Source organism: Cetorhinus maximus, chromosome 8 (genome assembly GCF_964194155.1).
Source record: "Cetorhinus maximus chromosome 8, sCetMax3.hap1.1, whole genome shotgun sequence".
Taxonomy (NCBI): domain Eukaryota; kingdom Metazoa; phylum Chordata; class Chondrichthyes; order Lamniformes; family Cetorhinidae; genus Cetorhinus; species Cetorhinus maximus.
This window is the reverse complement of record NC_135886.1, coordinates 130,219,815-130,244,511: the sequence shown is the minus strand read 5'-3', so window position 1 is coordinate 130,244,511 and position 24,697 is coordinate 130,219,815. Positions and strand designations below refer to the sequence as shown.

General features: G+C 40.7%; 1 protein-coding gene across 2 annotated transcripts; it reads right to left on the bottom strand.

The window, feature by feature from the left end:
• Positions 1-3,665: 3,665 nt before the first annotated feature.
• nkap (NFKB activating protein) lies at positions 3,666-24,447 on the bottom strand. Of its 2 annotated transcripts, none has more exons than XM_078547608.1 (10): positions 24,318-24,447; positions 22,045-22,455; positions 16,228-16,308; positions 15,777-15,844; positions 15,186-15,305; positions 14,132-14,174; positions 12,291-12,400; positions 11,946-12,024; positions 9,996-10,145; positions 3,666-5,184 (listed from the first exon to the last, which is right to left on the bottom strand). In XM_078547608.1, the coding sequence occupies exons 2-10, from the start codon at positions 22,407-22,409 to the stop codon at positions 5,010-5,012; spliced, it is 1,191 nt and encodes a 396-aa protein (XP_078403734.1). In that variant the 5' UTR covers positions 22,410-22,455; positions 24,318-24,447; the 3' UTR covers positions 3,666-5,009. The 2 variants fall into 2 exon arrangements, with proteins under 2 accessions (XP_078403734.1, XP_078403732.1); XM_078547606.1 differs by having other exon boundaries at positions 24,201-24,399.
• Between the last annotated feature and the right edge of the window lie 250 nt (positions 24,448-24,697).

Below are 24,697 nucleotides of genomic sequence, written 5' to 3'. Positions count from 1 at the left end.
AAGCTCCAGTGTTGCTGTTTTAATAAATGAACGTGTTGAAGGCATCAAAGTTGATCGGGACCAAATTAGTTTCCAATTGAACATTTTGTTTTGTTCTTCCATGGGATGTGGGTGTAGCTGGCTAGGCCAGCATTTATTTTCCATCCCTAATTGTCCTTGAGAAGGTGGTGGTGAGCTGCCTTCTTGAATCACTGCAGTCCATGTGGTGTAGGTGCACCCACAGTGCTGTTAGGGAGGGAGTTCCAGGATTTTGACCACGACAGTGGAGTAACAGTGATATATTTCCAAGTCAGGACGGTGAGTGGCTTGGAGGCGAATGTCCAGGTGGTGGTGTTCCCATGTGTCAACTGCCCTTGTCCTTCTACATTGTAGTGGTCATGGGTTTGGAAGGTAATAAGCAGCCATGGTGAGTTTCTGCAGCGCATCTTATAGATGGTACACATTGTGCAACTGTGGTGGAGGGAGTGAATGTTTGTGGATAGGGTGTCAATCAAGCGGGCTGCTTTGTCCTGGATGGTGTCAAGCTTCTTGAGTGTTGTTGGAGCTGCACTCATCCAGGCAAGTGAAGAGCATTCCATCACATTCCTGACTTGTGTCTTGTAGGTGTTGGACAGGCTTTGGGGAGTCAGGAGGTGAGTTACTCGCTGCAGGATTCCTAGCCTCTGACCTGTTCTTGAAGCCACAGTATTTACATGGCTAGTCCAGTTCTGTTTCTGATCAATGGTAACCTTCAGGATGTCGATAGTGGGGGATTCAGCAATGGTAGTGCTATTGAATATCATGAGGCGATGGTTAGATTCTCTCTTGTTGGAGATGGTTATTGCCTGGCACTTGTGGTGCAAAATGTTACTTGCCACTTTTCAGCCCAAGTCTGGATATTGTCCAGGTCTTGCTGCATTTGGACATGGGACTGCATCAGTTTCTGAGGGGTCACAAATTGTGCTGAACATTGTGCAGTCATCAGTGACATCCCACTTCAGACCTTATGATGGAAGGAAGGTCAATGATGAAGCAACGGGAGATGGTTGGGCCTAGGACACTACCCTGAGGAACTCCTGCAGTGATGTCCTGAAACTGAGATGATTGACCTCCAACAACTACAATCATCTTCCTTTGTGCTAGGTTTGACTCCAACCAGCGGAGAACTTTCCCCCGATTCCCATTGACTCCAGTTTTGCTAGGCCTCCTTGATGCCACACTCAGTCAAATGCTGCCTTGACGTTAAGGCAGTCACTCTCACCTTACCTCTGGAGTTCAGCTCCTTTGTCCATGTTTGAACCAAGGTTCTAATGAGGTCAGGAGCTGAGCGGCCCTGGTGGAACCCAAATGGAGCATCAGTGAGCTGGTTATTGCTAAGCAAGTGCTGCTTGATAGCACTATTGATGAACCCTTCCATCACTTTACTGATGATCGAGGGTAGACTGAGGGGGCGGTAATTGGCCGGGTTGGATTTGTCCTGTTTTGTGTGTACAGGGCACACCTGAGCAATTTTCCACACTGCTGGGTAGATGCCAGTGTTGTAGCTGTACTGGAACAACTTGGCTAGGAGTGCAGCAAGCTCTGGAACACAAATGTTCAGTGCTATTGCTGGAAATTTTGTGAGGGCCCTTAGTCTTTGCAGTATACAGTGCCTTCAGCCGTTTAATGATATCATGTAGAGTGAATTGAATTGGCTGAAGACTGGCATCTGTGATGTTTGAGACCTCCGGAGGAGACTGAGATGGATCATTCACTTGACGTTTCTGGCTGAAGATTGTTGCAAATTCTTCAGTCTTATATTTTGCAATGATGTGCTAAGCTCCCCCATCGTTGAGGATGGGGATATTTGTGGAGCCCCCTACTCCGGTGAGTTGTTTAATTGCCCACCACCATTCACAACTGAATATGGCAGGACTGCAGAGCTTAGATCTGATCCATTAGTTGTGGAATCGCTTAGCTCTATCTATCACTTGCTGCTTATGCTGTTTGGCACTCAAGTAGCCTTGCGTTGTAGCTTCACTTGGTTGACATCTCATTTTTAGGTATACCTGGTGCTGTTCCTGGCATGCCCTCCTGCACTCTTCATTGAACCAGTGTTGATCTCCAGGCTTAGTGGTAATGGTAGAGTGGGGAATATGAGGTTACAGATTGTGGTTGTTTACAGTTCTGCTGCTGGCCCACATCACCTCATATTTGCGCAGTCTTGAGTTGCTAGATCTGTTCGAAATCTATCCCATGTAGCGGTGATAGTGCCACACAACACAATGGAGTGTATCCTCAATGTGAAGAGGGGACTTCTTCTCCACACAGACTGTGCAGTGGTAACTCCTACCAAAATGGTCATGGACAGATGCATCAGTGTCAGGCAGGGTGGTGAGGATGAGGTCAAGTATGTTTTTCCTTCTGATGGTTCCCTTACCAACTGTTACAGACCCAGTCTAGCAGCATTTAGGACTCAGCCAGTTTGGGCAGTAGTGGTGCTACTGAGCTACTCTTGGTGATGGATATTGAAGTCCCTCACCCAGAGAACATTGTGCACCCTTGCCACCCTCAATGTTTCTTCCAAGTGGTATTCAACATGGAGGAATACTAATTCAGCTGAAGTGGGGGGAGATGATGATGATACGTGGTAATCAGCAGGAGATTTCCTTGCCCATGTTTGACCTGATGCTACAAGACTTCATGTGGTCCGGCGTCAATGTTTAGGGCTCCCAGGGCAACTCACTCTCGACTGTATACCACTGTGTCGCCACCTCTGCTGGCTCTGTCCTCCCGGTGGGATAGGATATACCCAGGGATGGGATTGTGGTGTCTGGGACATTATCTGTAAGGTATGATTATGTCAGGCTGTTGCCTGACTAGTTGCAAGACAGCTCTCCCAATTTTGAAACCAACCCCCAGATGTTAGCGAGGACGACTTTGCAGGGTCAACAGGGGAGTTTGCCGTCGATGCCGGGTGGTCCATCCGGTTTCATTCCTTTTTACTGACTTAAGTGGTTTGATACAACTGAGTGGCCTGCTAGGCACTCAGAGGGCAGTTAAGAGTCAACCACATTGCTGTGGGTGGGTCTAGAGTTACATGTAGGTTAGGCCAGACCAGACCAGGTAATGATGGCAGATTTCCTTCTCTAAAGGACATTAATGAATTAGATGGGTTTTGTGACAATTAGCAATGGTTTCCTTGGTCATTAGATTTTGAATTTCAGATTTTTATTGAATCTGCCATGTTGGGATTCGAACCTGGGTCCCCAGAGCATTACCCTGGGTCTCTGGATCACTAGTCCAGCGACAGTACCACTATGCCGCTGCCTCCCCTCCCTGAGGGGTGAGGTAGAATGAATCGTAGGTTGGATTATTGTTTGCTCAGGTGACAGGTGGTGGATGTGAGACAACGGCACATTTTTGATTCCTTCCCATCAACTCGATGTTACTAGTACACTTCATGTGGAGACTGTTGGGCGTAATTTTGCTGTCAGAGGTGCAGCGGTAGTGCTTGCCATTGATCTCAAAGAAAGCTGCCCACTCAGATCTAGCGATCTCTGTGGTGTGGACTTTCTCTTTCCTGATAGTTTAAATCTGCTGCCAAGTCAGGGCAACTCAAGAAGGAATCTCAGGTATGCAGCGGCAGCAATGTCAACAGTCAGGGTAAGCAGCCAATCACACTGAAGTATTCACAGACAGCAAACTACTTTAAAAGCATTTTATTTTTCACTTTTAATTTAAATTGTCAGATAGCAAAATAAATGCTTATTTTATATTTGTATTAAGATAGAAGCTAAACAAAATTTAAGTAGTTTTAAAAATGTGGAATTTTGACATTCCACAAATATACAATTAGCTTCTCAGGGCCTGTGAGGGTGCTCAGCAGAAATTATGAAGTTAGTACGCCATTTAAAACCCAGTGATATCTCATTCAACAAGGTGTAATGTTTTCAGGGTTTTTATAGCGACACAGTTTTCATTAATTCACTGATTTTTTTTTTTTAGGGATTGTACTCTAGAGAGGACCTCAACAACACACCTTCTGGAGGTGTGTAGACTCACTGACAGCAACTTCGGGATTCCTGCGCATGTGCAAACTCCCAAAATTTTTGCCAATTTCAGTGGATTAATGATGGCGATTGCTGACAGCTTCACCATTATTACCATCACAAAATCTTTTAGCTCAAAATTTAGGAAGCCATGTGTGAATGTTATCCGAGGTTTAGATCATTAACCAGATAGATGGGAGCACTGAGGAATTCTCTTGTATTTTCCAAACACTAAACAGCCGGCATGGACATGATGGGCTGAAGGGCCTGTTTCTGTGTTGTATAACTCTATGATCAAAAGCTTAACCAGTTAGGTCAAAGCATAGTAACGTGAATCCTCAGATCCTGAGCTTGTCTGCTTTTCTGCTAGCTTTCAGCAACTCCCAAGGTTAACCTTATCACCTGTGTAACTAAAGGTGAGATCCAAGATCAAGGTTTACATCATCACCAGTCAGGATGGAATATATTCAACATCCCTTTGAAGATCATTTAAGATGTTCATTCCGTTTACCGTTAGAATCAGGGCACTTTCTCCTTTCCTTTGAGCAATCGATTTGAATGCAATACAAATGAAAAGTAATCTGTCACACAAGATATTAACAATTTTATCATAATTTTACAGCAAGTTAGCAATGAACTGAAGTTATTTTATAAAATTTAGAAAGACAATATAAAATCAAGGTTAAGTGTACAATGTTAACGTTCAATTCAAACCAAGAACTGTAACAAAATCAGAATGAATTTATAACATCCAAGGCTCAGTTATACACCAAGATTTTAAAAAGAAAAAATATAAATGCTGAAAATGGAAATAAACAACAGAACTGGGTAGGAATACACAGCAGGTCATTTAGCTTCTGAAAGGAAATATATTAACATTATAATTACCCACCTGAAACAATTTCTTTGTTTTCAGATGCTGACTGACCTCCTGTGCCTTTAACCAATTTTTTTTAAAAAAACACAATACTACAGAGGCTATTTAAAAAAAACAAGTCTCTATTTTTCTTCTTTTCCTTTAGTCTTTCTGTGCACCATCTCCCTGAAGCCAGACAGGATTTTATTCTCCCTCTTTAATCGTTCCTCCTTGTTAAATGAAGCCAAAGCCCTCTTCTCATCTGCACTGTAAATCTGGTTCTCTTTACGGAGACGCACGGCCTCCATACGCCGATGTCTGGACACAAAAAATATTCAAGCTCACAAATTAGAAGTTAAAAATATAAACAAACCATATCACACAATTGTTACGGTGTAGAAGGCCATTTGGCCTATTGGGTCTGCACCGGCTTTCTGAGCATTTTAACTTAGTGCCAATCTCCTGCCTTTTCCCCGTAACCCTGCACATTGTTTCTATTTAAATGATCATCTAATGCCCTCTTGAATGCCTCAATTGAACCTGCCTCCACCACACTTCCAGGCAGTGCATTCCAAACCCTAACTATTCGCAGTGTGAAAAAGTTTTTTCTCACCTCACTTTTGCAAAACACTTTAAAACCGTCCCTCTGGTTCTCAATCCGTCTACGAGCGGGAATAGTTTCTCCCTATCTACTCTTCAGACCCCTCATGATTTTGAAAACTTCTATCAAGTCTCCTCTTAGCCTTCTCCTCTCCAAGGAAAACTGTCCCAACTTCTCCAATCTTTCCTCATAACTAAAGTGTCTCACCCCTGGAACTATTCTCATAAACCTCTTCTGCACTCTCTCCAATGTGTTCACATGCTTCCTATAGTGTGACCCCCAGAACTGTACACAATACTCTAGCTGAGGTCTAACCAGTGTCTTATATAAGTTCAACATAACCTCCCTGCTCTTGTACTCTATGCCCCTATTAATGAAGCCTAGGATACTGTATGCTTTAGAAACAGCTCTCTTTACCTGTCCTGCCACCTTTAATGACTTATGTAATATACACCCAGGTCTCTCTACTTCTGCACACCCTTTAGAATTGTATTCTTTATTTTATACTGTCTCTCCATGTTCTAAGTTTCAATGTGTATCACCTCACACTTCTCTGCATTGAACTTCATCTGCCAACTATCTGCGCACTCCACCAATGTGTCAATATCCTTTTGAAGTTCTACACTGTCCTCCTCAGTTTATAATTCTCCCAAGTTTTGGGTCATCCGCATCAGGATCATTCATGTACTAAAAGGAATTTTAAAAATCACAACATTGAAGAATTCAAGCATATCTCTGTGCAGTTTTAAAACAATATATGCTAATTTAGAAAGATGCTTCCAAGTTTTTGAGGTGTCATAATTTTCTTATATTTTCAAATCTCCAAATTCTGGCTAATATTTATTTTAATGTTTCAGGCTTTCATCTGATATTTTAAAATAACTGATTTTGTTACACAGATTTTTACAAGTTAACCAATAATTTTGTGGCAAGTGTTTACAATTCAGTGCACCATGTCCTTTGCAAACAGGAGTTATTTTTGTTTTAATTACATCTATTTAGAACACACCAAAAACCTGTCATTTTTGATCAGTAGGCATAACAAATGCTCAAGACTTGAGAATTCAGGCTTGCGCTGATTGTGCCACACAAGTGCCAGGCAACAACTATCTCCAACAAGAGAGATCCAACCATCTCCCCATGACATTCAATGGCACTTCTCTGAATCACCCACTATCAACATCCTGGCAGTTACCATTGACCAGAAACTGAACTGGACCAGCCATATAAATACTGTGGCTATAAAATTAGGTCAGAGACTGGGAATTCTGCAGTGAGTAACTCACCTCGACTCCCTAAAGCCTGTCAACCACCTCTAAATCACAAGTCACGAGTGTGATGGAATTCTCTCCGCTTGCCTGGATGAGTGCAGCTCCAACATCACTCAAAAAGCTCAACAGAACCAGGACAAAGCAGTCTGTTTTATTGGCACTCCATCCACCACCTTAAACATTCACTCTCTCCACCACTGACACACTGTGGTAGCACTGTATCCTATATGCAAGATGCACTCCAGCAACTCACCACTGCTCCTCTGACAAAACCTTCCAAACCAACAACCTCTACCACCTAGGACAAATTCGGCAGATGCACGGGAACACCCTCGTGAGTTCCCCCCAAGTCACACACCATCCTGACTTGGAACTAGATCACCATTCCTTCACTGTCGCTGGATCAAAATCCTGGAACTCTGCCTAACAGCACTGTAGGTATACCCGCACCAGCGTTCAATAAGGTGGCTCACCACCACCTTCTCAAGGGCAATTAAGGATGGGCAACAAATGCTGGCCAGGTCAGTGATGCCCACATCCAAGAAAGAATTTTTAAAAAAAACAAGGTTTTCAAATAGTGCAGAATATAGTAGTATTTATCAACTCATATCTTTCTTCTTAGTTATCAGCCACAAGTGTAAAGATGGGTATTTGCAAAGCAGATCACTAACATAAGAAATGGGAGCCATTCAGTCTCTCAAGTCTGCTCCGCCATTCAATAAGATCATGGCTAGTCTTCTACCTCAGCCACACCCTTCCCGCGCTATCACCATCTCCCTTGATAATCTAAAAGTATCCAAAAATCTATCAATCTCGGACTTGAATACATTTAATGACTCAGCATCCACAGCTCTCTGGGATAGAAAATTTTGAGTGAAGGACCTTCTCATCTCAGTGCTAAATGGCCAACTGTTTATTCAGAGTTTGTGACCCCTAATCCTAGACTTGCCAGCCACAGGAAACATCCGCCCTGACAAGCCCTTAAGAATTCGACGTATATAGGCTTAATCTACTTGACCTCGCCTCATGAAATGTGAGAAAGAGGGCATCCTTTAGGATCTGATTTGCTATGCAAATTGTTCTGCAACTAGGGGCGCTTTGTAAGTGAGTTGCCAAAATATTAAATGAAAACTAGTAACTCCACTGGTTAAGGTAGTGAGTAATTAAGCCAAACCGGTCAGAAAGATCGCACATTGAATCCTCAGTCTCTAACCAATTTCAACTAGGACAGCGATAGGGGATTGTTTTTAGTTAACCTAAGCACTTCTGCTTTGACACAAAAATTTATTGCAGAATTTTGCATCTGATTGTAATTCAGCATTGGGTAAGACTAGGGATGGGTTTGGTCGTGTTGTCCCCTTGTGATCAATTTGCTGCAGTCACTCATTGCTTTAGTTCACGTTATCAACACTCACTTAAAAATTCACTTCCTCCACCACCGACCCACAGTGGCAGCAGTGTGTACCATCTACAACTTGCACTGCAGAAACTCACCAAGGGACAATCCCCTCATACCAGGAATCAAGTGAATCGTCACTGAACTCCTTCTAAAGTATAGCCTTCCTTAGGCAAGGAGACCAAAACGGTACATGGTACTCCAGATGTCGTCTCACCAAAACCCTATACAATTGCAGTAAGACATCTTTACTCTTATTCTCCAATTGCTTTGATACAAAGGCTAACATTTGTTTTTCTAATTGCTTATTGTACCTGCATGTTGAATTTGTGCTTCATAGACATGGACACCCAGATTCCTCTGAATAACATTTTCCAGTCTCTCACCATTTAAAAAATATTCTGCTTTTCTAAATTTTCTACTAAAGTGGATAACTTCATATTTCTCCATCTATTATCCCACCAGCCATGTTCTTTCCTGCATCCTTTAGTTGTCCATCTGCAATCCCCTCACAGCTTACAACCTGTATATAGTCTCCATTCCTGTACATTACACAAATCTGTAATCCTGCTGACATTTAATAGGTAACATGCATATTTTCAACCAAAATTTTCCACAGCTCCTATAAACGTCAGGGGAGAAAAGAAAAATCAACAGTGGGAGTTAACTATGCTTTGCCAATTTAAGTTAATTCAATGAAAAGCTGCTGCCATGATCTTTGTTACTTCAGATACCCATGAGCAAGTTTACACATACCCATTATTAAACACTTTCACCAATTCTCTCTCTCTCCTGTATGCAGTTTTACAGTTTCATATGCACAGGATGTCCTTTCCTACCCCTCCAAGTTTTTTTTAAATTTACTCGTTCATGAGATGTGGGCATCGCTGGCTAGGCCAGCATTTGTTGCCCATCCCTTGTGAAAGTAGTGGTGAGCTGCCATCTTGCACCGCTGCAGTCCATGTGGTGTAGGAGCATCACAGTGCTGTTAGGGAGGGAACTCCAGGATTTTGACCCAGCGACAGTGAAGTAACGGTGATATAGTTCCAAGTCAGGATGGTGTCTGGCTTACAGGGGAACTTGTAGGTGATGGTGTTCCCATGCATCTGCTTCCCTTGTCCTTCTAGGTGGTACAGCTCACAGGTTTGGAAGGTGCTACAGAAGGAGCTTTGGTGAGTTTCTGCAGTGCAAGTTGTAGATGGTACACACTGCTGCCACAGTGGGAGGAGGAAGTGAATTTTTAAGTGTGTTGATAACATGTGATCTAAAGCAATGAGTGCCTACAGCAAATTGACCACAAGGGGACAACACGACCAAACCCATCCCTAGTCTTACCCAATGCTGAATTATAATCAGATGCAAAATTCTGCAATAAATTTGTGTGTCAAAGCAGAAGTGCTTAGGTTAACTAAAAACAATCCCCTATCGCTGTCCTAGTTGAAATTAGTTAGCGATTGAGGATTCAATGTGCGATCTTTCTGACCGGTTTGGCTTAATTACTAACTACCTTAACCAGTGGAGTTACTAGTTTTCATTTAATATTTTGGCAACTCATTTACAAAGCGCCTCTAGTTGCAGAACAATTTGCATAGCAAATCAAATCCTAAAGGATGTCCTCTTTCACAGATTTCATGTCTCCAGCTCTGAGAATCTGGCACCAAAATCTTAATACTAAGCAGCTGATTCTCGCCAGGTATACACACATTGGGGCAGTTTGATTCTTGTTTTACCACTGTAAAATACTGAAAGTGCAATGCCTGATTGGTACCTGTGCATCAGACACCATTCTTTCCCATTCCCTTTATTGTATTTATAGATTTAAAACACTGCCCTCAACTGCTCTGAGGGAGCTTATTCTTACCTGCTACCGCTCATTACATAACCAGAATGTTCAAAGGCAGCAATCTGGTCACTCGTCAGACCGATTTCACCTCTTCGTGGAATACGCTTCCCAGCTTTCACATACTCAGCCATGGCAGCACCTTCACCAGGAAGCAGGGCATGACCATAACTAGAAGGCAGAGACCGTTAAGTATATGAGCAATACAGCAAAACATGACAAAACGGATATACAATATGCCACACAGGCATTTTCATCTGAAAACTCCTTAGCTTTTCATACGCATCTTGAAATTATAAGATTGTAGAAAGATTTTACACACACAAGAATGGCATATGTATCTATTTATTACAGAGGAGTAGGGACAGAGTAAGTATTTTAGCCCCTTGTGCCTGTTCTGGCATTCAGTGGCTGATCTGTATCTCAACTCCATCAACCAACTTTGATTCCACAGCCCTTAATACCCAAGCCTAATAAAAATCTATCAACTTCAGATATTGGAGATGTGAAAACAATATATATGCTGTCTAATCAGAGGATTTGGGCATCACTCTGTGAAAGTGAATCTCAATGGTTAATTAGCAACTGAATCAACTGGGGTTACGTTTATGTGATGAAAGTTACTTTCTGATAGCTCACTAAGTGCTACTTGGCGTGTTGCTGAAACATTCAATATGCTGCTGAACTATTCAGAACTCAAAGGTCTCGAGTTAGATCTTTGCTCTTTGTGGAGCCGTCTGATCTCTCCTGATGGTTAGGAATATAGGAACAGGAGTAGGCCACTTAAAACAGTTAGGCTAAAAGGGGCTTGTTGTTTCTGTAAGGAGGGAATGAGGATGGCAGATGTTCCTGCTCAGTTCAAAATGAAATCTATCATGATATACTAGCCCCCAGACATACCCCAGAAGATGCACCAGGGGATCCCTCAGAATTCCCAATGTAAGGAGACTGTGGGAATTGCCCAGGAAGTTTCAACTTCTGATGGGCAATTTCCCCTGCTCCCTGGGACCCTCTAAAAAGGTCTCCAATGAATTAGAGACGGAGACTTCAGGAGGTCCAACTCACTTACCTGGATAGTTACCCAGGAAACGTTAGACTGAAAAAAAAAACTTGAACTCCTGGATAACTATACAAATAACACCACAGCTCCCCGCCTCCCCCTGACTCCTCCCAACTAACCCCCAGCTCTCTGACCCCCTCCCACAACCCTCTGACTCCCTCAGACTCTCCCCTACCTACAGACTCCCCCATGACCCTCCTAACCTCCCAACCCTCTGATTCCCTCCAACCTGACCTCACTGCCCTGCCACCCACCACCCCACCCACTGACCTCACTCGCACTCATTCACTAGCAGACTGAAAAGCTATTCAAATGTCCTAAAGCTTTTCAGTGTGTATCAGTAAATGAAGACTTACCAAAATACAGCAGCTAGTGCCATAAAAAGGGGGCATGACTTGGCATCCTCCCCCCCTCCCCCACCCCTTGACGATTCTGCACTATTAGGAAAGATTCCAAGAACAGGTACACTCTGCATTTCTGAAGAGGCACGGTTTGGAATACAGAGCCTTAGCCCTTCGGTAAGAAAATAAGAGCGGGGAACAATTGGATGGTGACTGCCGCTCCTCAGAACATTTGGCCCATTATTTAAATTCAAAGAGTTAGCAGATTAACCATCAACACTCTGTATTTAAATTGACATACAAGTCCATATAATGGTATTTTTCATATGTGTTATCTTAGTGTATAATACTGTAGGTCAAACAGATAAAAGTAAATCTAAGGTTCAGCCCTAGCAGTCCATCTCTAAAGTGGGAATGAGGACAAAATTTGACACAATGGGGCACACAGCCAATATTTTAAGCTGGACCTTGCAACGTGATTCATTCATTACTGTCAGAATTTGAAAAGCCGATCATTCAATTGCTTCGAGTTTGCTTCAATTTTACTCAAAAGAAGAAAAGGTTGCTTACTTCAAAGGTTTATCATTATCTTGTGCAGACTGTTGCATGGGAGCTTCAGGTCCAACCACAATCTCTCCATCAGGTGTACCTTTGCAAGGAAAATATATTTATAATCGATTTTGTTAAGAGCGTGTGCTCTTTTTAGCCACATGGAAGCTATTAATTAAACTGCACATTTAACATGAGCACGCCAAGGTTAGAGAAGACAGTCGATTTATCAAAGCTCCACATTTAAAAAAAAATAAATAGAAAAGGCATCACAGAATATCATTCAAGACGAAATGAAAATGACAATTAACCAGAGGAACATTGAAGGACTTTGATTTTACCTGTCTGGTCTAACTAAAAACTTACATGTTTTTTCTACCCAGATAGCTTCATTATTTGCATTTTCTTCCTCAGACTCTTCATTGCTAGATTCAGATATCTCCTTCTTGTTCTTTTTTGCTTTCTTTGGTTTCTTCCTGTTAAAAAAACCTCTGGGTTTAATTTATTTTAAATACTACTTTGTTGTCTCTCCCCAAGGCATAATTCTTCAAGTTCAAAAGGCTTTGGGGGGGTGGTGGTGGATGGGGCGGCGCAGGGTAGGAACAGGACACATAATGTAACCTGTATCTAGAGTTTGATTACAATAATTTATTTTAAATTACTGGTAATGGGTAGATCCAGTGAAAGGTAATATTAAACTCCTGACTTTGCAGCATTGCTTTCACTTTTAGACATGTTGGTTATCCTTCCTGCCAGTTTTCTTCAGCTGAGGGCACATAATAGACCAAGTAGTGGGATTTCTCTCACCAATTGTGAATGCCATTTCATGATTTTATATAAATTGAGTTCACTTTCCTACCCTTTGCTGAAATAAAGTTAGTCAAAAATTGTAAAAAGAATTAAAGGCAGATGAATTCAAATGTAAATTTGAGCCATGAGTTAATGCTGTATTTTTATATTGCAGCTCTAACCGTGCCACTTTATCTTTCTAATGCGTAGCTCTACCTTCTGTAAAACGAGTTTCAGCATGTGAACGCTGCTGTTGTGTATGTGTAATTCGACTGTGCTCAAGCACAGAGCAGTGATACCACCATCAGTGCACACTGCACGCCATTAGATCAGGGCAGTTACAGGTTCCAGAAAGGTTGCTGGAAGCCAGGATGATTGAGTGTGCAAAAAGAAAAAAAAGCTTTGGCTGGCGATCCTAAAAAAATTCCACCTGTTTCAGTGCGACCACCATTTACTATGGGATATAAGGGATGAAGACTAATGTAGGACGGCTTACAATGCTAAACTGTCAATTCCAATTCTTACCCATTTACTTCAGCATTTTTTCATTCCCAGGCTGTTGGTTATAGTAATTTCCAACTAAATAATTAAAAAATGATCACTAAGAAATGTAATAAGTAAAATGCCGATTCAACTGAATAAGTATAAAGTGCAAAGATTCTCATGAATCTCTGTACAACAGGATTACAGTTTCTGCCAGGCTACATGGAGGAGGGAAAACACCTGTCACTTTCACTCTCCACAAATAGAACTGAAAGGTGGCCTAGAGTAGGCAAGGTCCTGGTTGGGAAATAGTACATGACACAGGGAAACATAATCAAAGGGAGGAAAAAAAATGTTAAAAATGGATAGACGGAAGGAGAAATTTTAAAAAAGGATTCACATTTGTGATATGGATATACAAATTAAGTTACATGATGGTGCTGAAACATTAATTATTTACGAAACTTAGGGAAGGTATTTATTTCCAAATTACAACTAAGGTTAAGGCCAAAGCTTTAAAAGAAACAAGGTAGCTATATCAAATCACTTGCATTGCTGATCAGTCCAGTTTTGCTGGTCATTTTACCATCTTTTAAAAAAAACATTTGTATAACTGAAGGCACTTGTTCAAAGGAATTCTTGATTTGTTGGTCCCCCAAAAATCTGCTACTGGGACTTTAAAGATTTATAAACTTTGTTCCAGTCTACACATGAATATGCATTTCTTACTCTAATATGTAAATTCGTTTTCAGATCTTTCTATTTCAACAATTTTTAAAACTGCAACACATTGTTTTACTTCAGACTTGCCCCCAAAAGCAGAAGAAAGATGCAGTGACTATTATAAATCCACAGTAAAGTAAATGCCAAACTGGTTAACTTGCATTAGGTTAAGCAGATAAAAGCTAGACTGAAACACAAAATAAATGTGTTACTTTTTGTGGGATTTCTTTCTCTTCTTTTTCTTTTTGTCTCGATCTGAAAAAATATCATAAGAACTAAATTCAGGACAAAATTAGTATAATTACTCATAAAAGTTTACAAATTACAAACTACTGACAATGGGGCTTAAAATCATGAAATGATAACTCACCTCTAATACAACAGAATAAAGACAGTTCTATTTTCATCAGACAAGATTAACAGTTTAAAGTTAAATAAAACATTACCTAGGTCAGTGAAGAAATCACTGGGCTGCTTAATGCTTAGCTGTCATTTAAAAAGTCAGAACCATACAACTTTGCTCACCAATGCTACATGAAAAGGGAGATAAAATCTAACCTAGTAAATGCAGCTTTCTGATGCCAAAATTTTTGCAGCATTTTATTACCAACCTTATTTTCTATTTTGTTCTTGATCACCCTGCTCCAGCTGATACACAATTTCAATTTAAAATAAAATGTCTGTTTCGTACTCAATTAAATCTTTATATGCACTGTAGAAATAACCAATTAACTTGTATTTATATAAGTCCTGGTGACATCCCCAAGCTGTCCCAAAGTGCTTCATTTACAATAACTTACTTTTACAGTGCTTCTAAAGGAAACCATGAGAAATGTTGTTTCTGAATCCTTAGATGATACAGTAGAGCATTTCTTACTCTTTTTAGTCTTTAGATATCTCGGTAATCTCTATTGCTGTAATCTCTACCTTTGTAATCTCCTCCAGCCCCACAGCCCTCTAAAATATCTGCGCTTCTCTAATTCTGGCCTCTTGATTTTAACCGTTCCACCACTGGTGGCCCCAGCTTCAGTTGCCTAAGCCCTAATCTCTGGAATTTCTTCCCTAAAGCTCTCTGTTTCTAAACCTCGTGGGCATCCTTTAAAACACTCCTTAAAACCTACCTCTTTGAACAACCCATCTGACCTAATACGTCCTCATGTGGCTTGGTGTCATATTTTGTTTTACGATGCTCCTGTTAAATGCTGTGGGACATTTTATTACGTTAAGGGTGTTATATAAATATAGGTTGTTGTTGTAACACCTTACCGCTTAAGTCACTTGCACTGTTAGAGTCTGATTCACTTTCTTCTGAATGCTTATGCTTTTTCTTCTTTGATTTCTTCTTTTTATTCTTCTTCCTTTTTTTCTTTTTCTTCTTTTTCCCCTCTACATAGAAAACATTTGAAGCCATGGGATATTACATTTTTCATACTTTATTTACTTGTGCCAAATGATAACTTTGCTTTGTCGAACAAATACTGAATCCTGCCAAAAAAAAAAATTCACTAATTGGTAACATGGTTTTGCGTTGGCACCCCTGATGTCTCAATGGAGTTAATTCAGCGAGTCGCTGAGCCAAACAGACTAAGAAAGTCAGAGGTTTGAAATCGTCTGCTGTTTGTTGATTTCAGTCACAGTAGTAGTAGGAGTCTCAGTTTGGGCAGTGAGAAATCAGCAATCAGTGATTTTGGCTTGACTTAGAGGCATCCTGCCAGCTGAGCAATTTGTGAACTTTTCAATCCGTTTCCAATGCAAAATGTGCATGTCTCAGTTACCTGTCAATATCCAATATCCATCATTGAGAGCCCATTATGGATTTCCTTAAAATGCAGTTATTTATTTTAAAAAAAAAGTTACCTTCTGCACTGGAATCAGAACTGCTGCTCTTGGCTTGCTCACCCTCAACTGGAGTGTGCTCATCGGAACTAACAAACAAGAAACCAAATTACACTGTGTTAAAAGAGAAATCAAATTTTTGTTATCTGTTGACACTGAAATGTATTCAAACCTAATCATAAATTAATTAGAATTTTCAAGTAGTTTACCTCTTAAAAATTTAAATGCAGAAATTATGTGCATGTGGCATGCAACTATTAAAGAATAACTGGCAATATTTTTTCAAGCAGTTTCCTTGGAAATAGTTTCTTACTTTTGAACCAATAATTGCTTTGTGGCTTCAGGTCAAGTTTAGTTAATTAGCAATTATCAACTTCAAAATAGATAATACAAACTGAGAATGATAAAAATTAGTCAACCAACAAAAAGACCAACTGCAATTTAATCCAGTGATAGTAGAAAGGGCACTTACTCTGGTTCTGGGACCTTTGGAGACAGCCCCCACACTTCAGGTGCCCCAAGTTCTCCAATTCGCTCTCTTTCCTTTAGACGCCTGCAAGAAACATGCACAAAACAATCACTAATTGTTAACTGACTGAATTTATCATTTCAACATTTCTTGGAAACAATCTATTCAACTGAAGACTTGAATTCACTTTTTAAAAATGTTAATTCTCTTTCCCATCCCCCCTCCAATTTTCTTCCTTCATATGCTGAAGGTACCAAGTATCTCAATATCATATCTGTGGCCATTAGTCATGTGATGGAATGTCAATAGGCTATTCTAATTTGGGAGCACCACAATGAATGCCAAAAGAGAAGGTAGTTCAGACACTTGAAAAGTTTAAAATTGATAACAAGGAGGTAGTGGATAGACTGTCTGTATTTAGAAGTGGAAAAGGCACCAGACCAGATTAGATGCATCCAAGGATATTGAGGGAAGTGAGAGGGGAAATTGAGGAGGCACTGGCCATAATTTTCCAATTTTCCTTAGACTCAGGGGCGGTGCCAGAGGACTGGAAAATTGAAATGGGCTTATCTTTACACCCTTATTCAAAAAAGGGTGTAAAGATAAGCCCAGTAACTATAGGCAAGTCAGTTTAACCTCGATGGTGGGGAAGCTTCTAGAAACAATAATATAGGACAAAATTAATAGTTATTTGGGTAAATGCAGGTTAATTAAGGAAAACCAGCATGGATTTGTTAAAGGCAAATCGTGTTTAACCGTGCTTGAGTTTTTTTTTGATGAGTTAACAGAGAGGGTTGATGACGGTAATGCTGTTGATGTGATGTACATGGAATTCTAAAAGGCATTTGATAAGGTACTGCACAAAGTTATAGCTCATGGAATGCTGTAACCATTCTGTGATTCTAAGCCTAATTCTGTCCTCACCCAATGTCTACACACTTGATGACGATTAGATTTAGAAATTCTGAATGATTTTCCCAACTCCGAGCCTAGGTAGACAACAACAAATTACATCGTGCCAAGAAAAAACGCAAATGTTTAGTCACCCGCTCCTTTCCTACAGCTACATGGTTCATACCAGCCCTACAAAATGCTTTTCTCCACAAGGTGAACCTGGAAGCTTCTCAATCATTGCAGGGTTCAAAGGAGTTGGGATGAGCATTTTCCACGCAGTCTATTGTACATAAAAGAACTTGCCTTATATAAAAAAAACCCTTTAAATGAAAAATGTTTTAAGTATCAAAAACATTTAGAATATTTATTACGTTTACAACCAGTATTTGCTGAAACTAATTACAGCAGAAGCTTATCTGTTACAATAGGTGGTCTCACTTCCTTGCACCTGACAGATAATGAAACTGCCAACTAAACAAGAAGCCCAACTCTAACTGGTTAATCTCATCCAACACAATTCATTAAAAGTTGCAGCCCATTTTAAGTGCGCCAGTCAGATCAACACCATTGCTACAAGGGCATGGCAGCGGCTGGGAACTTGCCTCCTGACCCCAGAATGCTTACAACCTCAGTCAGGATAGTGATGGAGTACTCATCACTCACATGGATTGGTGTAGCCTCTGCCAATGTACTGAATATCCACAGCCTCTACCACCGTGGCTGCAGAGTGTAAGACCTTGGGAATGCACTGCAATAACTCATCAAGGTTACTTATGTAGCACCATCTATCACCAAGAAGGACAAAAGCTGCAACGTCAAGGTACAACCATCATCACAAAATGACTGCATCCTGAGCCGGGGACGGGTTTGCATTACTGTTCTGCCATTGTCACTGGCTTAGTATCCTGGAATTCCCTACCTAATGAAACTCATTAAGTGAGATTCATAAGAGAAGCATCATTAGCATACAGGCTTTAATAGCTCAAGAGGAAGGCCCACCACCACTTTCTCAGCGCAACTAGGAATGGCCAGGGTTGCCAACATACCTATAACAAATATAATAAAGGAAGTTTGGATAAAAGGGTGACAATCACCAGCACCACCCATGCTGAAGCTCCCTCACCCCACCCCACCCCACCCCACAATTGTCTCCAAGTTCCAATAAAAGCTGATTCAAATTTCAAAAACATCAGACTGAAGTAGTCCAACAGTCAGAAGGATATCACACAATTAAAAGTCACTATGTTGATTTTGTGTGCAGACAGTTCAGTCACTACTATGTATGATCTGTTTTCATTCATAATAATACAAATTATGAATGGTTTTGAGATTAAATTATTTCTTTCATCAATTCATTCCTGTTCTCTCATTATTAAAATTAAGTTAAATTCTGTAAATGGTTTGCTATATACAATAGACAAAGTTACCAAAACTAAAATGAAAGATTTATATAAAAAGCACTGGAGGTGCTGCAAATCTGAAGCAAAAATAGAAAATCAAGCCAAGTACAGGGTCCGTGGAAAGAAATGAGAAGGTCACATTTCAGGCATAACCCTTCTTCAGAATGTGGTATGTGTGAAATGTTAACTCATTACTCCTATCTCCAGATGCTGTGCGTGACTTTCCAAGTTTTCCCTGCTTTTCTTGGTATTTGTTTTAAAACAGAAGACACGTTTTGTGCCAATGTATTGGGTAATCAGAGAAAGAGATAAATAATGTAACATATTCATCTGTACATTTTCATTAGTATCAGATGTACCCCTCCACATCTCTAATAATGTTTTACGCCTTTTAAGCTGTTTCATTTTAACCACACTGTTTGAAGCTGGTAATGAGAAAGACTGCAGAAAGTGACTGTGAGGCTCGGAGGACACCTGTTCCAATTTTTGTCATAGCGAGCAGGAGAGAGTTTACAACGAAGCAGGACTGCAAGAGAGAACAGAATGCTGACCACATAAATGGCAAAAACAGTTTGCTTGAGAACTAAGGGAAACAAAATCAACAAAAATCACTAGAACTGTCTACAAGTGGAAGAACAGATTTAAGATTTACATTAATCAACAGACACTGACTGCTTAGCAAAATAAATTAAACTAACAGAATGTACAAGTTCTCTCATTTTTGTCTTTCCTTTGTAGGAATGGAATGAGGCTAGCTCATGAAGTAAACTACTCATGGCTTTGTTTCACAGAAGGTATTTTAAGAAGCCCTCCACTGATATAAGCCTTATATTGATAAGGGTTAGTATTTATGCCCAGTAAATGAACAGGCTTAATCTGCAGTTCTAGAATCAAAAACCCACAAGAAAACTACACTGTTGCTTTGGAGTTAGAGATTTAAATCCCACATATGAATATAGTTAGAACTCGTGGAAAATGAATAGCGTGAGCAAAAGGTTACCCTGAAGTTGAAGATAAACTAACAAAGAAATAGGACAAAGTATCAAGATGCAGTTTCAGGCGAGGCTACCCGAGAAACAAATTAACCAAGGAATACAACGGTACTGGGCTTAGACTTTGGAGTCTTGCTGGTTACATCTGGTCCACACCTCCCGAAATCAAACAAGACCAAGAGTCAAAACGTACTGTGGGTTATCTTTTGGATTTGGGCTAGGTTCAGTGAAGTGCTCCTACTAGGTCCTAGCATTTTACAGTTAGACAATGGAACAGAAAGCTGCTCCAACCAATGAGACAGATTTGGAGATCTGTGGTACACACAGAACCAAGAGGGGAGTCTTAAAAGAAACAAGAATCTGCAGAAAGGGGAAATCAATCCAAAGTTTTTTTTAGTGCAAGGAGTGGAAACTGACTGAACTGGACTAGCTTTGTGATGTCTTGCAATAAAGGCCTTTGTTCTTGATTTAGGATTCTGAGTGGTAGCTATAGGTAACAACAGAACCTTTAGTTTGATCTACTCATTCATAAGCTGGTTTCTAATTCAGGAAATTTGTTTCATCCATAAGGTTCAATTTATCTAAACTTGGTAGTGAGGAGAGAGTGCCAGAGCCCAACATGATGATGCAAATGAGAAAACGGTGTAGGGGATTAATGCTCCCGATACACTGTGTGGATGCGCAGCAACCCAGAAGGTACCATGCAGGTCACTTACAAGTTGGCCAGTTTAAGATACCGCATGTGCATGGCCATGCAATAAAATCTAAATGTACTGCGCATTGAAATCAACAGGCCAAGCACAACAACAAAAAAAGAGGGGAAATTTGGAACATATTACAATTACACAAAAGCAGCTTTCTGCATTTTCCAATGTAGAATCATAGAATAGTACAGCATAGGAGGCCATTCAGCCCATCAAGCTGTGCCAGCTCTTTCAAAGAGCAATCTAGTTAGTTCCACTCTCAAACACTTTTCCTGTATCTCTGCAAATTTTTCACTTCAGGTGCTCATCTGATTCCCTTTTGAAGGTTACTATTGAATCTGTATCCACAACTCTATCAAACATTGGAGTTTAAGTAGTGAAGTTTAAGTACTAACAACTCATTAAATACCAACCATATGTTGCCCTGGTTCTTTTACCAATCATCTTATATCTGTGCCCTCTAGTTATCGAACCTTGAGCCAAATAACAGTTTCCCTTGATTTGCTTGATCTAAACCTTTCATTATAGATTTTAAACACCTCTATAAAATCTCCTCAACTTTTACTGCCCCATGGAGAACAAACTCAGCTTCACCCACTTATCCACAATCTAGAAGCTATCAGTGTGTCACCAGTGGCTGCTCAGTAGGTAGCACTCTCACCTGCAAGTCACAAGGTTCCAGGTTCAAGTCCCACTCCAGGGCTTGAGCATAAAAATCCAGACTGACACTCCAGTGCAGTACTGAGGGAGTGCTGCACTGTTGGAGGTGCCATTTTACAGCTGAGATGTTAAACTAAGGCCCCATCTGCTTGCTTGGGTGGATCCCATGGCACTATTTCAAAAAGAGCAGGGGAGTTATCGCCGTTGTCCTGGCTAATAATTATCCCTCAATAAGCAGATTATCTGGTCATTGTCACATTACTGTTTTTGGGAGTTTGCTGTACCCAAATTGGCTGCCATATTCCCTACATTACGATAGTGGCTACACTTGAAAACAAAAAGTACTTAATTGGCTGTAAAGCACTTTGAGGCTTTACATGGTCATGAAAAGCACTGTGTAAATGTAAGTCTTTTTTTTCATCATTGGAACCATCTAGCAAATCTCTTCCATACCCTCTCCAAAGCCATCATCTCTTTCCTAAAATGTGGTGCCCAGAATTGGGGCAGAGTACTCAAGCTGAGGATGTTTTAAATAATGTTAGAACAACTTCTTGACTTTTGTTCTTTATGCCTCTACGTAAAAAGCCCAGGGTCCCATTTATTTTATTCATTGCTCTAACCTGTCCCACCACCTCCAAAAATTTGTGCACAAGCACCCACCTTTAAAATTTAAGCTTACAGTGCCTTTCCTCATTCTTCCTACCGCCATCTTGTTTCATTGTACTTATAATTTAAAATAAACCCCGAGGACAGATTTAGAAAGGGTAATCTATCAAGTTACAGAAAAACATAACTTGCTTGAGCAAGGACATGACTCTTATTAATTTGAAATTTTCTAAACAATTCCAGAGGAGGTCTGGTGGCACAGTGGGTAGCACCCTGCCTCTGAGCCAGAGGTCCTGGGTTTAAGTCTCAGTCCAAGACTCAATGGTCAAGGATGGTGCGTTCATAACGCAGCTCAACAGGTTTGTATTAACCTGAAAATCTTTCCAACACACACCAAAGACAGGCGGCAAGAGCAGGAGAGATTCCTGGTCAACCGTGCAATGAAAAGAATATTGGAGTCTCTACCATTGCTTAGCTCCTGACCGTAACATGCACAGTTACAGCAACTTGGGCTTCCTGAGCGAACTGTAACATACTACCAATTCTAACTGTTTAGGGCCAAACCTGGCAATAAAAGCATTGTGTCTCTGTCGAAGTAGGTCTTCTTGCTCTTTTCCATAATGTTCCATATGCAGCTTGTTGTAGTGTCCGTGGTGTGAACGTGAAGTTTGATCTCTGGATCTTGACCTAGAACGGCTGTGGTGTACACCATTTTGATGCTTGTGTGTGCTGGATCTTTCTCTCGAATTAGATCTGGATCTTTTTAGCTTTTTGTCGATTGATGGAGATTTGCGGTATCCTGAGTGATGTTTGTCACATTTTGCTGGAGGACTCTGAGTTCTGCTGTCATTGCTGCTGCTACGTCGTCTTCTCTTAGGGCTGACTGATGAGTCTGGACTGCCACTCCTTGATCGGCGCACTGGAGGCATTTCTTATCAGGTTCAAAGAGTGTTGCTCATTTATTTTCTAATATCACTGCAAAATAAAACAATATAAGAATAGTGTATAAATAACATAAAATGTTATATTACCATCGAACTACCTAATTTAGGGTTTTACTTTTCTTCTGATTTAAGTTCTTAGGCAATAAAATATTATTTACAAATGTGGTATTTAAAAAAATCATCAAGGCATTATAAATTTGTTATTTCACTTGTATTGTATTTACTTGCATACATCAGGAAAACCCTAAATAAATAGACTATTGTATGCAATCATCTAGGTTCATTTAAAAGGCAGACAGGCATAACAATCCAAAGTGATGGTGCCTCTGGTAACTCCAATAATTTTCATTTACAGGGTTCCTGCAAACATCAAATTTAGAGCAGTTGATGAGGAGTGGCTTCCTTGCCTGACATCTGTTGAAGGAACCCATTCACCAAATACATTTTGCAGTAAAACATTTTCTTGTTGCCAGTCTTATAGAAATTATGATGTTTGCTTCCACCCCATGTCCTGGCCCAGTGTAGTCTTTAGAATGACTGCACTTAAAGGCTCTCCTGGTCTGAAGTCCCCACATTTGCATCTGCTCTATACTTATGCTTACCTGATTTCATAATGAAATCTTCTTAATTAAGATTCATAAATTAATAAAGTAACACTTGAAAAACTTATAAAGCCAAGTAAAAACACTCCTGTCTGAAAAATTACCATAATGGTGGCGTCCACTCCTAACTTACTTTCCCTTTAACAAATCTCAGGTTATTCGCTTTCCAGTTGTAATTAAGGTTATTTCAATGCCTCTAATTTGTCTTTAAATCATAATCCTTCTCCTCCCATCCTGAAAGCATTAACTCCACACCATGGTACAGTTCCACAAGCACTAGTTCCTCTCCATCGCATTTTACTTATTTATGTTTGTGTGAGCATGAACAGTATACTGGATGGCTAATTCTGTCCTCAACTGGTATAAAAGCAGAAAGTGTTGGAAAAACTTAGCAGGTCTGGCAGCATCTGTGGAGAGAGAACAGTTAACATTGAGTGCAATGTGACTCTTCTTCAGAACTTCCTCTGGTAGGAGAATCCAAAACCAGGGGGCATAGAGTTAGAAATTAAAACAGAAAATGCTGGAAATACTCAGCAGGAAAAGACTGTGGAGAAAGAAACAGAGTTAACGTAAAAGCAAAATACTGCGGATGCTGGAAATCTGAAATAAAAACAAAACATGCTGGAAAAACTCAGCAGGTCTGGCAGCATCTGTGGAGAGAGAAACAGAGTTAACGTTGAGTGCATATGACTTCTTCAGAGCTGACAGAGTTAACATTTTTGACTGATAATCTTTCATCGGTGCATCAGTTCTGATTAATAGGTTTCTTTCTGTTGAAGAGTCATACGGACTCGAAACGTTAACTGTGTACCTCTCCGCAGATGCTGCCAGACCTGCTGAGTTTTTCCAGGTATTTTTATTTCTGTTTTGGATTTCCAGCATCCGCAGTTTTTTGCTTTTATCTGATTAATAGGCCATTGACCTGAAGCACTAACTCTTTAGTTTCTCTCCCCACAGACTCTGCCGCGTTTTTCCAGAACTTTCTGTTTTTATTTCAGGTCTCCAGCATCCGCAGTATTTTGCTTGTATTTAACTGTCCTTTGGCACCTCCAGCTGAGTAATTATCAGGACCAGGAATCCTGGCAATGTTTCCATATCAGCCACAGGCTCTGAGGCAATGGGATGAGCTGGGGCTGCTCTCAGGCAAGTTGCCCTGGAGGCGCCCGTCACTTACACTCTAAACAGCTTCAAATGTCGAAAAATAACAAACACTTTAATCCCCGTCACTGCGGCATTCCCTTGGGGAGGGGGTTTCTAATTTTTTTTCGCTAAAGGCGACTTCTGATCTTACGGTAACATCGTTCAAAACTTTTAGAAAGAAAAAGAAAAAAATATCCTCTTGCGTCAAAGTGCCAACAACAACTGAGAATCACACAGGAAGTAGTTATGGGGGGGTCACAGGTCAACGGCAGGATACCCGGATGTCTTCCCATTGGCCCCCGCCCCTTGACGCCATTTACGTAACCGCGCGCGCGCGTGTGTGTGTGTGTGTGCGTGGGGTAGTCAAACGCATGCGCAGAACGGCACTCGCCCTTGGAGCACCTCGAGGCTGGTTCCAGGTGTGAATGGTTGTAGATGTGGAGGAGGCAGAGGCTTTGCTAACGAAGAGAAACAAAGCAAGGCGTTTAGCTAGAGGCAAACTGACCATCTCTCCTCACAGGTTCAGAATTA